At 34.5% G+C, this 19,318-nt stretch overlaps 1 protein-coding gene across 1 annotated transcript; it reads right to left on the reverse strand.

Annotated features, from left to right (window-relative positions):
• Positions 1-9,379: 9,379 nt before the first annotated feature.
• On the reverse strand, positions 9,380-10,501 carry LOC134238074 (uncharacterized protein K02A2.6-like). The gene has a single exon (XM_062720202.1). The coding sequence runs from the start codon at positions 10,499-10,501 to the stop codon at positions 9,380-9,382; it is 1,122 nt and encodes a 373-aa protein (XP_062576186.1).
• Positions 10,502-19,318: the final 8,817 nt, after the last annotated feature.

Consider the following 19,318-nt stretch of genomic DNA (forward strand, 5'->3'; position numbering starts at 1 on the left):
CAAACTATGTAAATCACTTTCAGACAATGGAAAATCTCAGCACTCTGGCTTATGGCTGGATTCAAAGTGTATTTAAAAATAACAAAGGAAAACTCACTAAGGAATTTGACCTCAATGACCTACCAATAAAAACTCTCCATAACAAGAATAGCCAATCGACTATGCTTGACCTAGACTGGTTCTCCTGTAAATACCTGAATGAACTAAAGAGTTCTAACTAAGAAAAGATAACTCTACAATATACATGTATGTCAAAAATTTAAAATAAAATGAAAGGTATAACAAAACATTTATTGACAAAGTTATCGGGCAAATGCGTTTTGTCGGTTCTTCGAACTATATTGTCTGCCTTCTCCCTAACGGCCTAAGGCAGACAGATTGGTTCTTGGGTCCGACAAAACGCATGTTGCCCTCAAACTCAGTTAATAAATGTATAATATCAGGTTGTATAGTTTCTGAAATGGAACTGGTACGTACCAAAGTACTTTAAGTACATTTCCAAATCAGAATTTTAAGATTCCTCTCCCCCCTCCCCCTTACCCCATTTTTGTTCATTATCTTAAGTAACATTTGTCACTGAACGATTGCTAAGAATATTTCATACTAAACCTGTGTTTTACAGAGAGAAAAAAAAACTGTCGGGATGCTGTCATAAAATGCAATCGATGCTTAATAATGTATATAATACATAGATAAAATCTTGACAAAACCTGTATCAGCTTGATGAAACAAAATTGCACCAGACTTTTGTCTAGGAAGCTGCTACAAAATGATGTATCTTCAACAACAGTGGATAAGCTCTGGAAAAGATCCATCCAGAACTGTCCTACTCTTTTCTAAGACAACCCCAGAACCATTCAATTCTTTGGTTGTGTGTACTCGTACCATTAAGGAAACTTTTTTGTCCAGGCAACTCATCCTGGTGGTTTGCCTGAGGAAAACTTGCATTTGTTCAACATGAGTATTCTCCGTTCCTATATCTGCTCGTATCCGTCTGGGACAGCCTGTTTTACGTTTAACAGCCTGAATGTAATAGTACGCTATAACGTTAGGGTCACTATTTGTTGTGCTTGCCTCAAGCCATATGACGAGAAAAAAAACTTTATCTCGTTATTACGACATTATTAAGTCGTAATAACGACCCTTTATCTCGTAATAACGACTTTGTTAAGTCGGAATAAAGTCTTATTATCTCGTTATTACGACTTTTTATCTCGTAAGAATGACTTTATTAAGTCGTAATAATTACTTTTATTCTCGTAATAACGACTTTATTAAGTCGTAATAACGACTTATTATTTCGTTATTAAGACTTTTTATCTCCTAATAACGAGTTTATTAACTAGTTATAACGACTTTTTATCTCTTTATAAAGAGGGATAAGGAGGCAAAAGAAAAAGATCAGTCATAAAATCTCAGTTCCAACACAAAGATCTGCTCAGGTGTTCAAGTCTATCATAAAAATCAAATTCAGACCAAAAAAGATATACATTGGTGAAGAAATAGCCCCCAACTTCATCAACCAGGAGGGTGAGCTTACAAAAAAATAACACAACAAGAAACATATTGACGCAAGCGTCAAAAATCGGCCGCAATCCAATTTACAAATTTATATAACTGTTGAAGTTCCTTTCAGAAACTGAAATTTGCTGTTTTTAAAAATAAATTCTTCAGAAACTGAAATTTGTTGTTTGACAAAAAATTCATATATTTATCTGTTAAAATATCCTCGTGACATGAAAAAAATCAAAGTACTGAAAGTACTGCTACGATTTGATGGTATTGTTTGTACGTTTTTTAACATCCTTCTCGAGAATTTTTACTCAAATGACTAGGCATCACCACTTGCCAATGTAGAGCTGCATACTTTGCCCTATGCTCGGCACTTTACGACCATTGATAAGTGATGGATCTTTTTTGTACCAGCACATACTGCGACACATGCAGGACCTCCATTTATATGTTCTCATCTGCAGGACCAGTCGCCGCATCCCATACTAGGATTCGAACGCACGGTGTAAGGATTAACTACTTACTGTTAAAATGAGTTGAGGTCACTGATACATATTTGGGTTATGTGTTATGTGCTCTGATGAAAAAAAATGAATAAAGCAGCTTTTCAAACAAATGTTTCAAACTAAGAGGACCAACTTTCAACAATATTAAAATAGGAAATTATATCTTACAAAGAGCGCATATGTATAAAATTATTAATATGCACATGAAATATTTTCTCTATTTTCAGTGCAAATTAATGTTTTATTTCTCGTGAATGAGCGATTCTTAAATTTTAAATCCCCTATTTTCATTGATATGCATATAACAAAATTCAAAAGTTTGATTTGTTTAATATGGTTATTGAAATTCGGATCATCGTCTTCCAGAATTTGCATGTATATTTGATACTTTTTGATTTAGCCACTCGTAAAATTCAACTCCTTGTCTTGTATGGTCTTTGATATGCAAAAAAGAAATACTACAATTCTCCCGATTTAGCTGCTCTTATAATTCAACGCTTTTTGTCTTTTAGTTGATGAAATAATTTTATGGAGTTTTTTTTTTCGTTTGGTTCATACACTCTTGAAATATATATCTACCTGACTTCAATTCATTGATTTGCGCATGTAATATTTCATTTCGTTCAATTAAGCGCTTTTGTAATTCATTTACATGACTCTCATTGACAAAGTCAGGAAGGATTAATATTTTAATTTTTTTGGCTTTTTGATTGAAGACAAAAATCACAATGGCATGGTATCTTAATTGTTTACATAATCTATTTACTATAATTGTTTGTATTTGATTTTTTCAGTCCCTTGATTAACATTTTTAAACAAACATTTCTCATTTTATTTATGAATAACACCCAATCAAATCTTTCTGTATGGTTTTTTTTTGGTTATTATTTTTTTACAGTCTTCTGTACTTTAAATTTACTGTATCACATTGCAAGCATCTGATAGTAAGACACAGCTGGATACAGTAAAGGAACTCTCTGTCCAGAGTAGCACAGACAATAAGATAAGAATCACAGGCATGTTATAAGTGACCTTTACTGTATTTAAAGCTTGCTCTGTGATACAGATGTAAATTGTGGAAGACAGTAGTTCTTTTATTGTTTGCACAAGAAATAATGACATTTACATAAAAATATTTTGTGGACTGTAATAGCTAATTTCTTTCCTTTCAGATTAATATATTATTTACTTCGACTATCTTAACTAGGTGTTTCTCGCTTTGTTTACAAACATAAGTTGTGTTCTATATATAAATACTTCATCACTAGTTATCGCAGGAAAATTGCACTGGTCACTAGCATACTGGATTAGCGCAAGGAATAGTTTATTTATACCACTAACACGTCATTCATGTAAAAATAACCTGGTTTGCACAATATTTAATTGTGTAAAATTTCTCTCAAATTCTATTTTACAAATTACTTAAAATAAGTTGAAATAAATACCAGTATTATTTGACTTCAAAATCAAACTTTGTTTGCACAACATGTCTCAATTTTTGACTGCATGCCCCTTTGCACTATTTTCTCTCGCGGATTGACACAAATTCCAAAAAATAAAACTGTAAACATTTAAGTTTATAAACACTTCAAATCATATCAGGAAACATATTCTTATTCTAAAGATCATGAATATTGTAAATAAACCAGTATTATACAAGAATCTGTATGCAAAATACTCAAACGAAAAAGTGATTAGTTTCGATACATGGGGAATCCCTTAACATTAACATAACTTGAGTTGATGCAATCAACTCGTAAAAATGCATGCGACAATGCCGATTGCATAATGCATGTACAGTATTATATGTATAGGCAATATAAACTATGCAATAGTCTTCTGCGTCCCTGCACTCAGTTTGGTACAACTTGCTGACGGTTTACTAGTAAGTAGTTTTTACATTAAAAGTACAAAACTAAAAGTTTAAACTTAGCTATAGTTTGACCTTTTTAAAAAATCAACAAATATTTAACATGTGGGGCTCCTCACTCTCTCTTAAAGGAGGTAATTAACCCCCCCCCCCCAAAAAAAAAAAAAAAAAAAAACTCCTTCAAGAGGAGTCAACTAGGCCTACACTTCTCTTTCAATCTCTTTGTTTTGGTGTTGAGATGTGTCGGGAAAATGTTTGGCACATTGTAAAACGCGCTCTATCCTAGTTTCCTGGACCAACATGTCGTAATATTCTTTGCTTTTAAAAATCAATATTTCATCATATTTTTTAAAAAATATCCATAGGAAATGTTTAAATATACACTTCATTTCAAATTACTACAACAGATCCTGTTTTAAAAAGAGAAAGTAAAATTGTTGATTTACAACGTGGTCTTTGTTTTAGACTATGCCTAACACTCCTACTAATTTTCTCCGCACTTCAGTTATATCAGAGTTTGTCAATCAAGATTGGATGAAATATTTACCCTATTATTTATAAAATTGAATTTCACGATTATTGTGCTTTTTCCTAAACATTTAGAAATCTTTCTTTAATATGAAAACGCCGGCCATATGATGTGGAATATTTTTATTTAAAATGTTAGCTCCGCAGAAACGCACAGGGACTTAAAACTTTCATATCATATAACCGACCGCCTCCTGGCGGCTGGTAATTACATGGACGGATAATAATCTCTATCAAAGATCGTCGAAAATGAAACATATAGACTACAGAGAGCAGGGGTTGTTAGAGATACAAACTATGATCAAATGTCTAAAGATAACATTAAAGATTTCTGTGCAAACATACATGTAAATTAAATATCTCATATAACATCTACAGAAAATTTTAGAGAACAACTTAAAAAGATTGAGAACTCTTGGAAAATGAAAATGTGGCATGATCATTCGGATATCCTATATCATTCTTACGTAAGCTTCGTGACATGTTTCTTGTACGATCCGATGAATTTTATAACTGACCAAGAATTCAAGACAAGATATCCAGAGAAAAAGCCAGTCAATATTCAGTCACTGGTAGAGAGGCCACGTTACATTTTCGGACTATCAGGTAACCCTTAACTTTGGAGGGCCTGACCATCGCACCACACTTAAAAGTGTTCAGATGTCATGTCTACTAAAATGTATTGCTTTGGATTTAGACATGTTGGTAGCAGCCCGTACTGCACCAGCGGAAAGTTACCACAGCCCTGCTGAACGTGTCATTAATACACTAAATCTAGGATTACAGAATGTGGCCCTAGAAAGAACAAAATTGCGAGCAGAGTTTGAAATGCATGCAAAGTCTCTAAACAGTTTAAAAGCTGTCCGTACTGCTGCACAGAAAAATGAAGTACTAAAGACAGCATTTTCAGAGTCAATAAAGGATCCATTATCTATTGTAAAAGAAAGATTTCAAAAACTGAAGTGGACAGGGAAAAAATCAGTGTTACATGAGGTAGCTTCAGAGGATGGTTGATTGTATGTTGTTTAACGTCCTTCTTGAGAATTTTTCACTCAAATGGAAAACGTCACCATATGCCGGTGAAGGGCTTTTAATTTAGACCTATACTCGGCACTCAGGGCCATTAGGCAGTGAGGGTTCTCTATCGTGCCAGCGCCTACCATGACTCGGGACTTACGTTTTTAAGGTCACCCGAAACACCCGTGACTTTCACTTCTAGTGCCGAGCGCTTGGCGAAGGAACAGTCACTACCTTTGTTTACATCTTAGGTATGACGCGGCGCCAACGAACGAGAATCGAACCCGGGCCTCCCGATCACGAAGCGAACGCTCTACCACTAGGCTACCGTGACCGGTTTGTTCTGTTTGATTATTGATACATATTAAAAAAACGTTTTTCATAATCGTAAAGAATATGTTTTTTCATAATTTCGTTGACAACAAAATTCATGATGTACTCCGAGCGTTTTCAACATAGGGTAAGAACTTTGTCATTTCAAGGAGTTGACTGAGGTATGACCATAAGGATGAACAAAAATATTTTTTTTTCATTAAGCAAATATATTTATAGAAAAAATATAATTATTTTGTTTCCGCCGGACTTTAAACGAACTTGGTTCAGAGCTAGATAAAATCTGTCCTTTCATGTAAAAAAAAAAATGATTTAAGATTTTCATCAAAGCAACTTACTGTGAGGCACCATTTAAATATTTTTGAGGTATTTCTAATATCAACAAAGAAGTTCTTGATATCAATAATTAGAATTCTTGATATCCGAAAATTTGTGATATCAAAATCTAAAATTTGTCATATCAGAAAATCTTTTTTGATATCAAGAATTCGAATTTCTGATATCAAGAAATCACAGTACGATATCAAAAAATCTTCTTTTTTTTAGCTCACCCGAGCCGATGGCTCAAGTGAGCTTTTCTGTTCAAAATATGTCCCGCTGTCTGTTGTTGTTGTAAACTTTTCACATTTCAATCTTCTTCTCAAGAACAACTGGGCCAGTTTTACATTGAAATATATAGGAAAACCTTTTTAAATCTTCTTTTCAAGTACTTCAAAGCCAGGATTAGTAATATTTGTATGAAATCATTCTCAGGTAATATAGATTCTTGTTCGTTCAAATAATGATCCCCTTGGGAGGTAAAAATCCAACCACCAACTTTAATTAACCTTCAGTTCTGATCTGATATGTTTTTTCTTAGCTGATTTGCTCACGTTAGCGCTGTGGCCCCTGGGCCTCTTGTTTTTAATTTTATTTTTCATTTCAAACACTGAATTGACCACGGATTTTTCCCATTATTTCCTGATTATGACAATGAGCACACAACGGGTGTGAATGGTCGGCAGGGGATGCTCACTCCTCCATGGCACCTGATCCCACCTCTAATGTTTCGGAGGTCCCTGTTTGCTCTACGCTTATTTTGTATAATTGTTTAATAGACGTTGAGATTGGATACTGTTCGTTATTTCCATATTCTTCTTTATATGAAAAAAGTAATTTTTGATTCTTGGTATAAAATATTCTAATTCTTGATATCCAAAAATATAAGTCATTCATTGTTTGATTTGATATCACAAATTTAAATTTCTTATATTAATTTTTTTTTTCCTGTTTCAAAAGTTTGAATTTTTCCTATCAGAAAATGTTTTTTTTTTTTGATAAATAGAATTCAAAATAAATGATATCAAGAATTCCTTTTTTGATATCAGAAAGGTCTCAAAAGTACATAAACGGGACATCATAGAAATCAATTCTTTGATATCAAAATTTCGAATTTTTTATTCAAAAATTACGTTTTAGATATCATAAGCCCCGAGGATTTTCCATATCGAAAATTGATTTCTGATATCCTTAAATTAATTTTTGATATAAAGGACAATCACTTAAACTACTGATATCACAATATGGTTTTTTGAAGAAAAAATACATTTAAAATTAAAAAACGACGCCTAATACTTCCCTGCTTTGATAATGGTCAGGTAAGAATGCTCTTGTGCATACAATGTGAATTTTTATTATTATACGCTCGGTTTCACTGATTTTCACTTCACGCTTTAAAAATCTTTTGTAAGAAGCTGTCTGATTTATTTACATGATCAGACCCTGTCGGTTTTTCCTACTTTCCTTGAAATAATGCTTGAGATGATTAATTTTAACTCTTTACAATATTGGTGATAGACAAAAAACGTCGGAATACCGAACCATCGGACTCTTGGGTTGTCGGACTACTGGATTTTCGGACTAGTAGGTTATCGGACTACTGCATTGTTTGACTCTCGGACCTTCGTGCTATTGGTTGTCGGACCGTCGGACTACTGGGTTGTCGGACTACTGCGTTGTCGGACTATCGGACGGACGGAAAACTGGGTTGTCAGATTACCGGACCGGACTACTGCGTCGGAATACTTGGCATACTTTATTGGAGCAGAGTCAGTTTGCGTTGTCTTTTATACAGCAATGAAAAAATTTGTTGTACTGGATAGTGATGACCTTCATAATGTGCTCCAGTATTTGCTGATTTCTGATTCGATTAGAAAGAGTCGTAAAAGCCCATCAAGGCGTAAATTATGATTTTGTGCAACAAGTTTTGAATTAAGATTGAATATGACAATTTTAGTTAAATTTTCATAAAGCCGAAAACCTTTGTTCTGTATGTATAGATATACATTCTATTTGAAGTATTTCAAGACTGAAAACTACTTTAGAATAAATTTCAAATCCATCAACAGCATATGTTCGGAAGACAGTGACAGTTCAGACGAGGGGAGAGATGGTCCAGGAACTTTTAACCAGCTAAAGAGGACCCACCCTCACCCCACCAGAATCCAATGGATTGGTAAGGAACAAAACATATCTTCCAGGTGGAGGGCTGTATATAAAATTTCGTAATTTTCTATGTAAATTAGGCGGCCATTGTCGAATCTCCGCAAGATTTTACCCCAGTGAAAAAGGTTTGTAATCCACCTTATAGGTCATTTTAAATAGTTTCACATTGTTTATAATTGTGATTATGTTATCCCTCACCTATATGTTTAATGTCAGCTATGCTAAATAACCCAGTTCTGTGTAATTTGAGAGAATGTTTTGTCATGTGCTGAAAGTATGGCCTGCTATTTATGTCATCATTTAAATTCTATCCCAAATAAATCTGTCTTTCAAAAATACATTTTTACAAATGACATTTAATATGATTAGAGTATAGGAATCCATATATATAATGGGTTTTATTTTTTATATACAGCCCTCCACCTGGAAGATATGTTTTGTTCCTTACCAATCCATTCTCTAAGTGAAGTGAAGCCTGGCTGCTGGTCTTCCTTTGGGGAAATACACAGTGAATCAATTATGATAAAAAACTAAACTTGAATCTAAAAGTTTTCAATGATATATCATTTTAATTTATTTTATGGCTTACTTGGTTAAAATAGACATTTTCAAGAAAATCAAAATATCATTTCTGATGGTGGGTCACACCCACGAAGATATTGATCAGGTTTTTTCCAAGTATGTATCCAAAAAAATATTTAAAATATTTCAACACATTAATTTCATTCGATATTTAACTAGAGAGTAGTGTTTGAATATATACTGAAGAATACTCGAATTGAATCAAGGTTTTACCAGTTTATGCATGTATACAGGTACATAACCACATGCTTCCACTCTGACGGTCCATGCACGCACAACTCATGCCGGATACACACTGACACCTGACCCACACTACGAACCATAACTCTAGCACACAATCTCTTACACACAAGTGACACAATACAAATTAGAGTAACTTCCCTTAACACTACAATACCCCCTTTTCTAAGAATAAACTTTTACACTTCTCAAAATAAATAAATTACTGAAAGAAATTATTGTCCAACATATTATTAATAGAAAACATTTACAATTTACAGTCCAGATAAAGAAAACTTTCAGTCATTAACATTCACACAGAAATATTTCACAGTTCAAAGTCCTTAAGGCGTTGCGGTAGTTTCCTTATACGGGTTGACCTTCTAACGCTCGGAGTTACTGGAGCCGCGGATGGAACATCATCACTATTAGCACTAGACTCAACACTCGGTTCACTAAGATCACTCAGACTCTCTGGAATATCGGACACACTTTCCGGTTCCTGATATTTTTTCACGAATTCACTATTTCGCTTCACTAACACTCCCTCCGGCGATTTTACGACACAACTGTTTCCCGTTTTCTGTACAAGTTGATAAGGCACAGCATGATACGGTGTATCCATTTTGTCCTTGACCGCTTTCTTCAAGAGGACCGAATCTCCTAGCTCTAAATCACAATCCACTGCACCACGTTTCTCGTCGATGTAAAGCTTGTTCCTGTATTTAGAATACGCATCCTTATCGCGCACTCCCTCATCATAGTCGTGTTCTTGTAGATTTTCCACTTGCGGTAGCTTTGTTCTCAGCTTCCGACGGAACACCAACTCGGCAGGTGGTACTCCTGTCGTAGTATGAGGAATCGTTCTGTATGCAAATAGATATTTTCGGATTTCGGTCTTCCAATTCTTAGACTCGGCTTGTGCAATCCGAATTCTTTTCATCAGCGATCTGTTTTGTCGTTCTACCTCTCCATTAGCTGACGGATGTAACGGCGTAACTGCTCGGTGCTTGATACAGTTATCTGTCAAGTAATCCTTGAATAACTTAGATCTGAACTGGGGTCCATTATCAGAAGTTATTTGTAATGGAAGTCCGTGTCGACAAAACATTCCCTCCAGTGAATCAATGATTTTCTCACTTGTAATATCCTTGGTAACTTCAATCTCGTAGTATCTGCTGTAATAATCAACAACCACTAACACGTACTGTCCAGATGTTAATGGTCCAAGAATATCAATACCTAATTCTTGCCATGGCCCTGTTGGTAATGGAGTAGGACTAATTGGTTCCGGTTTCGGAAACGCACTGGTAATCTGACATCCGTGACACGATTTCACATACTTCTCCACTTCTTTGTCCATCCCAGGCCACCACACTTTAGTACGTAACTGCTGTTTCGTCCCAACAATTCCTATATGACCCTGGTGAGCTAACTGTACACACTGCATTTTTCGACCCCCATTTAACCCCCTGGGGTAAAATCAAAATTCCAAAACCTTACTGCACATCTACAAGACACCACCAATCATTCCCCAAAGGGTGATTAGGCTGCTGAGTAAAATGTAGAAGGAGTTCAGGGAAGAAGGGGCTTTTTGAGCAAAAAACGTCATTTTTCGACCCATTTTTAACCCCCTGGGGCAAAATCAAAATTCCAAAACCTTACTGCACATCTACAAGACACCACCAATCATTCCCCAAAGGGTGATTAGGCTGCTGAGTAAAATGTAGAAGGAGTTCAGGGAAGAAGGGGCTTTTTGAGCAAAAAACGTCATTTTTCGACCCCCATTTGACCGTCCGGGGCAAAATCAAAATTCCGAAACCTTACTGCACATCTACATGACACCACCAACCATCTCCTTAAAGATTATTAGGCTGCTGAGTAAAATGTAGAAGGAGTTCAGGGAAGAAGGGGCTTTTTGAGCCAAAAACGTCATTTTTCGACCCCCATTTAACCCCCTGGGGCAAAATCGAAATTCCGAAACCTTACTGCACATCTACATGACACCACCAACCATTTCCTAAAAAATGAGTAAGCTACTGTGTAAAATGTAGGAGGAGTTCAGGGAAGAAAAGTGTGACAGACGGACGGACGGACGGACATGAGTAACAACAATATACCCGAACTTTCTTTAGAAAGTGCGGGTATAAAAATGACAGGCACTGTTCCCCATCTCCCATTCAGTAAGCAACACAGGTGTCATGTAGCAATGAAGCCATCTTCAGGAAACTGGAAACAACACTGTCAGATGTTTTTACCGATTCCCTCAAAACAACAACAGATGCAACCAAATCAAGCACCAATGCCCTTCACACTGCCACAAGAGCAATCTTCCACACTTCGCCTAATACAGCTTTTCACTCATTCATCAGTGCCTCTCGCAGCCATCCTCAGCACTTCCATGATGGAGTTTCTGTAGACAAAGCATGAGGACCCGCAAAGAGGATGACGGAAGAAGAATTGTAGATAAAGTCTTTCTTATCAAAATACTTGTCTCTTGATGAAATCTGTAATAATGATAAGTCTTCTGTTTCCTAGAGGGATCACTATATTATTTTGCCAAAAAGCATTTTTATATTGCAAGATTAACTTTCTTATTTTATATATAATTCCTTCTGCGGAAGTTTTGTATATCTTGAGAGGAATACGGAGAGCTGATGTCCAGCATTTCATCGCCAAGGTCGTTCATCATTTTGATTCAGCCAGCTGTTAGCATGTTGGAATAATTGCTTTGAGGTAGTTATGATGTGTCTCATTTTACATGTATATATATACCTAAAGCACTTTATTGACAATCATACATTTTGCTACTGAGCTTATTTTATTAACAGATGCCTGACAAAAACACATAGGTACCAAATACTAGTAAGCCTTCTAACAGAAGATCTCCAAACACATGAGACACTCTCTTATCAAAAGTCTCTCTTGAAGAAGTCACCCAGAAAACATGCAGCTACTACTACCAATCCTTACATAATTTCATCACCTGGAGTATCTACTGAGGTGAGATAATTATTAAAAAGGAAAAAATATATAGAAAAAACTAGGAGACTTATTGTTCACAGAACAATAAGAGGTCTTTCCACCTTCTTTGATTTTTTCAACTTTGTTTTATATCTAACTCTTTAAAATTATATTCCATGAACAAAAACAAAAACAAAAGTGGCTTAAAAGATAGAAAAAAAAAATTGAAAAAAGAATTGGAATGACCTTGACCTGTGACCTTGAAAAAATTTCAAGGTCAAAGGTCAAAGGTCACAATGCAGTTGACCCCATATATTCTACCTCTTATAGTTTTTAAGTTATAAAGTTAAATAATAAGTACGTAGATGTTAAAGGGCGATAATTCATATAAGGGGTAATCAGATCCTTTACTTTTTATACAGAGAAGTTAGGCCTAAAGACCCTTAAGACATTAGTGAAGGTTTGGTGTCTCTACGGTCTACAGTTTTGTAGTAATAGCAATAACAAAGTTTTTCACAAAAGGGGCGATAACTTTTAAAAGGTTTAATTTTAGGGGACAAGAGTGAAATCTTTGAAACAGTTTTAAGAGTTCATATTGATGATGCATAGACATTAAGTATATGTTAAAAGACAAAAGAGATACAAAAAGAGCTTAATTTCTCAATTTTGGAATGACCTTGACCTTTGACCTTTACAAGAATTATAAGGTCAAAGGTCAATGAATCTTATGCAGTTGGTCCCATGTCTCTACGACTTCTCGTTTTTAAAATTTTTTAATTATTTGTAAAATTCAAAAAGTTTCAGGGGCAATAACTCATTGAAGGGGTTAGCGAATGCTTTCGCAATGAATAGATTGAAGAGTCCCCTTAATTAGTCGAAGACATTGGTGAAGGTTTCATACCTCTGCGGTTTACGGTTTCTAAGGAGTAGCGATAACAAGCTTTTCTTGCGAAAGGGGTCGTAACTCCGAAAGGGGTCAAGGTTCATTTACGCAGGGTGAACTGCAATAATCTTTTATGGAGTACATTCTTATGGACTATAAATCTTTTCGATAAATCTTCAAACAAAAAAACATGCGGCGGAAAAATAATAAAAAAAAAAAGAATAATAACTAGTAGACTTATTGTTCACAGAACAATAAGAGGTCTTTCCACCTTCCACCGCGATAACAAGGTTTTCCGCACAAAGGGCAATAACTTTTAATAGGGTCAATCTTACGGAATACGAATTGAATCTTTCAAATAGTTTTAAGAGTACATATTAATGATGCTAAGACAGTTTCTTTATGTTAAGAGACAAAAAAGATATAAAAAGAACTTAATTTCTCAATTTTGGAATGACCTTGACCTTTAACCTTTACATGAATTTTAACCTCAAAGGTAAATAAATTTTATGCAGTTGGTCCCATGTCTCTATCACTTCTTGTTTTGAAAATTTTTAATTATTTCTAAAATTCAAGAAGTTTCAGGGGCAATAACTCATTGAAGAAGTCAACGAAAACTTTTGCAATGAATAGATTCCAGAATCCTCTCAACTAGTCGAAGTCTTTAGTGAAGGTTTCATATTTGTACAGTTTATGGTTTCGCAATAGAAGCGATAACACGGTTTTCGCACAAAGGGCGAAACTATTTAATAGAGTCAATCTTAGGGAATACAAATTGAATGTTTAAAATAGTTTTAAGAGTACATATTAATGATGCAAAGCCAGTTTGTATATGTTAAGAGACAAAAAAATACATAAAGAGCTCAATTTCTCAATTTTGGAATGACCTTGACCTTTAACCTTTACATGAATTTTAAGCTCAAAGCTCAATGAATCTTATGCAGTTGTTCCCATGTCTCTATCACTTCTCGTTTTGAAAATTTTAAATAATTTCTAAAATTCAAGAAGTTTCAGGGGCAATAACTCATTGAAGGAGTCACCGAATACTTTCGCTATGAATAGATTCCAGAGTCCTCTCAATTAGTCGAAGACTTTATTGAAGGTTTCATATTTCTACGGTTTACGGTTTCGAAGGAGTAGCGGTAACAAGCATTTCTTGCGAAAGGGGCAATAACTTTTAAAAGGGTCAATCTAACGGAATACGAATTGAATCTTTAATATAGTTTTAAGAGTACATATTATTGATGCTAAGACAGTTTGTATATGTAAACAGACAAAAAAGATATAAAAAGAGCTCAATTTCTCAGTTTTAGAATGACCTTGACCTTTGACCTTTACATGAATTTGAAGGTCAAAGGTCAATGAATCTTATGCAGTTGGTCTCATGTCTCTACGACTTGTCATTTTGAAAATTTTTAATTATTTCTAAAGTTCAAAAAGTTTCAGGGGCAATAACTCATTGAAGGGGTCACCAAATACTTTCACAATGAATAGATTGAAAAGTCCCCTTAATTAGTCGAAGACATTGGTGAAGGTTTCATACCTCTACGGTTTACAGTTTCAGAGGAGTAGCGATAACAAGGTTTTTCGCGCAAGGGGCAATAACTTTTAAAGGGATTATTGTTAAGGGACAAGAATGAAATCTTTGAAATAGTTTTAAGAGTACATATCAATGATGCATAGACATTAAGTATATGTTAAAAGACAAAGGAGATATAAAAAGAGCTTAATTTCTCATTTTTGGAATGACCTTGACCTTTGACCTTTACATGAATTAAAAGGTCAAAGGTCCATAAATCTTATGAAGTTGGTCCCATGTCTCTACGACTTGTCGTTTTGAAAATTTTTAATTAAAAGTAAAATTCAAAAAGTTTCAGGGGCAATAACTCATTGAAGGGGTCACCAAATACTTTCACAATGAATAGATTGAAAAGTCCCCTTAAATAGTCGAAGACATTGGTGAAGGTTTCATAACTCTACGGTTTACGGTTTCAGAGGAGTAGCGATAACAAGCATTTCTTGCGAAAGGGGCAATAACTCCGAAAGGGGTCATTGTTCACATTCGCAGGGTCAACTGCAAAAATCTTTTAAGGAGTACATTCTTATGGATAAAAAATCTTTTCGATAAATCTTGAAACAAAAAATCACACGGCGGAAAAATAATAAAAATAACTAGGAGACTTATTGTTCAAAGAACAATAAGAGGTCTTTCCAGCTTTTTAAGTGTTTCCGTGTCATTTGGGTTGAAAAAAAGAAGAAAAACGCGAATTAAAAAAAAAAAAAAAAAAAAAAAAATTAAAAAGTGCTGTCAGCAGGATTCGAACTGTGGACCCTCAGATTGCAAGGCGAACGCTCTATGCACTACGCCACAGGCTCCGATGAAGTTGGTTTCCGTAAACTAACAGTGTAGAAAAAAAGAAGAAATGAAAACACGTGGATTTAAATAAAAATAGAAACGCGTGAAGTTTTAAATAGTACAGAAACACGTGTATTTATTTGTTTGTGATGGAACATAGGGAGGAATAATGAATAGTTCTAAGAAAAACGATTGGTGGATATTGAAAATGGAGATTTCCTGTAAAAAAAAAAACATTCGAGCTTGTTTATAGTTTGAATAGATTGAGTTAATCATACAGAGCTTAAGATACATTCGAACTTCCGTGTCGGCACTGTGTTTACAATTTGTGAAAATATAGGCGCGTTTGTTTTGACAGATATGGTGAACTCATAGGTTAGATTAAATAATCATCTCTATTTGGATTGAATTAATAGTTATGAGCATGAATTAAACTTGAAACATGCATTTCATGAAGAAAACGGTGTCAGCGAGAGTGTGGAAATTTATTTGATAGGAAAAATCCCTATTTTCGAGATTCATCCGATTAATATTAAATCTAAATAAATTTCAAATAAATTCCACATTCTAAAGAGAGCAAGAATACTTGGTATTAAAATGTCGTATTAGAGCAGGAGAATCAAATGCTATTAACAAAAATTGAAGAAATAGCCAAGGCAAGCTTTAATTAATTTTTATGCTCATCAGCACTTAAATTTTATACAGAAAAAAAAATGTAGTTTTCGCCGATATTGAATAGAATTTCATTATACTTAAGAGACTCACCGTAAAACTCTCAGGACACTTTCTTTGAAGTGTCTTCTACATTTTAATCTGAATTTCATGTCGATGTGTGATCTCCTTTAAGCTGTACAAAATTTGTTTATGTCACTATTGATTTTTTTTTTTTGAGAAAGAAAGGGGGGGATATAAGCATTTGTTTAAGAGAGAGTTGTAAATACCTCCAAGACCTTCAGCTTGATTGTGACCTTTGGGTCAATGGGGTCAAAGGTCAAGGTCATTCATCAAGGTCAAAGGTCAAGGTCATCAAAAAAAAAAAAAAACCCACTTACAGACTTGAGTTTTACACTTGAAGCTGAATCTAGGTAAAGGTTATGAATACATGTATACCTTTTTAACTTTTGAGAAAAGGTCAAGGTCTAAGGTCAAGGTCAAATATCAAGGTCAAAGGTCAAGGTCATTTTATTAAAAACCCGTAAATAAGCAATTTTGATACTTCCCAATGACCTTGACCTTTGACCTTGACCTAATCTTCAAGGTCAAAGGTCAAAAGATCTGATGCAGTTGGACCCATGTCTTTACGACTTGTCGTTAAGAAGTTTTTACTTCTTCGTAAACATCATAAACTGGCAGGGGCAATAACTACTTAAAACGGTTTACGAATTCTTTTGCACTAATAGAATGAGAAGTGTACTAAATTAGTCGCAGACATTGTTGAAGGTTTTGTACCTCTACGGTTTACGGTTTCGGAGGAGTAGCGATAACAAGGGTTTACACTGAAAGGGGCACTAACTTTTAGAGGGTTCAGTCTTAGGGGACAAGCATGGAATCTCTGAAATGGGTTTAAGAGTACATACTAAAAATACAAAGATGTTTAGAATTTGGTTAAGAACAAAAGAGCTATAAAAAATGCTTAATTTGACATATTTTGAATGACCTTGACCTTTGACCTTGACCTAGATTTGAAGGTCAAAGGTCAACAAATCTTTTGCAGTTGGTCCCATGTCTCTACGCCTTGTCGTTTAAGAAAAGATCTTGATATTCGTAAACGTTGCAAACATTCAGGGGCAATAATTCAATATAGGAGTTTACGAATCCTTTCGCAATGTTTGATTGGAGAGTCTGCTAAATCAGTCGTAAACATTAATGAAGGTTTGGAATCTCTGCGGTTTATGGTTTTGGAGGAGTAGCGATAACAAGCTTTTATTGCGAAAGGGGTCGTAACTCCGAAAGGGGTCAAAGCTCATATACGCAGGGTCAACTGCTAAAATCTTTTACGGAGTACATTCTTGTCGACTAAAAATCTTTTCGATAAATCTTGAAACTCAAAATCACACGGCGGAAAAATAATAAAAAAGAAAAAAAAAAACAGAAGAAAATCAATAGGTCTTTCCAGAGAAAGCTGGAAAGACCTAAAAAGGAAAAAAAGAAACAGAAGGAAATCAATAGGTCTTTCCACAGTAGGGTGGAAAGACCTAATAAACAGAAGAATATCAATAGGTCTTTCCACAGAAAGGTGGAAAGACCTAATAATAATGTATCTATGTGTGGTGAAATTGCCTAGTTTCACATTCTCCCTACTACATGTATTATGACCTCTGACCCTGGTCTGTCCATATGCTGGGTATATGTCACGTGGTACCCAGTGTTATCCTGAAGCTTCAGTCCCGGTTTCCCAGTCTACTTTACCAGTTGTGTTATTTGCCTTTGTTACCTTGTTTTGTATTGTACCTGGACTCATCTACTGTCGCCTTTGTTTATAAGGTAAGGCGCCAGTTATTTATATTGTTTTGTAATTATCGGTTACACGACAATTGGCGTCGCCGGTAAATTTTATATTTACATTTGCTAAACTAGCAAGTGTTTGTCACTCGTTAACGAAAGACGAGGTGACAAGTGACATTTCGTGCATTAATTTGGTCAATTTGGAATATATAGGAACCTGTTGTTACGGGCGTTATATATTAATATAACGTTAGTAGCAAAGCCTACAATTTGACCAATTTGATATTTTTTCACTTGTGCTTACAAGAAGCACATGGTGAAGTTTCGAATTTTTGTTTTCGTACGGGCGTTAACAATTAACGTTGTACGAAAAATATTATTGAGTGAATAAATTATTATTTTGAGTGCATTATTACATGCATACACGTGCGTTTTCAAGAAAAACGTTGTGTGCGATATTTGTGTACTCAGAGCAGATTATCCTGTCACTCGTGTTTTTGTAAACACGTGGGTGATTTTAATCTGCGAAGTATAGATTTTTCATGTAACTAGACATTTTTTCATACTTTTTTGCATTAAATTATCGTTTTTGGCTATTTTAATTAACTTTGATACGATAATATTAGTGTTTCGTGCATTATTTCTATTTTTTGAAATTTTTCGATATCTTGTTTATTCATTTGTCGTCTTGTCGGTCGCCATTTTTTCTCGCTTTGGCGCCAAACTGACAGTGACGTTTTGCGCAGTTTAGCTTTAGCACAACGTGACTTCCTGTTTGAGAAAGTAAACATCCGGAATTTTTTGTAAAAGTTTTATTTACGTTTCAGAATAAAAGAAAATAGACGTTTTCTTTTTTGAAATATTAAATTTTTGATAAAAATTATTTCATTTTCAATTTGTCACGGTGTTTGTCCTATCAATATTTGTTTCTAAAGAAATTTTTCTGTGAAAAATTACTTAAAATCTAACTTTGTTTATTTAGTTAGGATATTCAACACAAATTTTTCTTTTGAGATAGTAATACAAAGTTTTAATAATACAATCATTTAAGCTTTAGGTTTTTTTTTTTTATGTAGGGAATTAGGTCAAAATTATTGTTTTTCTCTATTCAATTAACAACAGTTTTCTGGCTTTTTAAGTAAAGAAAACAAATATTTTGATTCTTGTTCAGGCTTTTTAAGTTAGAACATAATCAAATTAAGATCAATCAACAACCATACTAGTTTTCTGGTTTATAAAGTAAAGAAAACAAACACTTTAAATTTTGTTTAGGCTTTTTAAGTTAAAACAAAATTAATTGTACAACAATCATTCGTGCCTTAGAGTTTTCTGGCTTATTAAGTTAAGAAAACATTCTGAATTTTCTTCCGGCTTTTTAAGTTAAAACAAAATTCATCATCAAGAACTAGCGGTCACAATGATTAAAATTAACTACGCCAGCAAGAAAGAACTTCAACAAATTAAAGGCGTTGGACCATCAGTAGCAGAAAATATTCTGAAATATCAGCTAACATCTGGTAGTATTTTAAGTGCGGAAGATTTCAAACACATTCCGTACTTGAATATTAATCAAGAGGAACTAGCTAAAATTGATTTTCAGCCAAACCCTGAATGGGATA

Source organism: Saccostrea cucullata, unplaced genomic scaffold, assembly GCF_032062105.1.
Source record: "Saccostrea cucullata isolate Sc308-1 unplaced genomic scaffold, CSIRO_AGI_Scuc_v1 ctg3266, whole genome shotgun sequence".
NCBI classification, from domain to species: Eukaryota; Metazoa; Mollusca; class Bivalvia; order Ostreida; family Ostreidae; genus Saccostrea; species Saccostrea cuccullata.

Excerpts from the sequence above, each read along its gene's own strand:
- LOC134238074 (XM_062720202.1), bottom strand. The coding sequence starts at position 10,501 with ATGCAGTGTGTACAGTTAGCTCACCAGGGTCATATAGGAATTGTTGGG.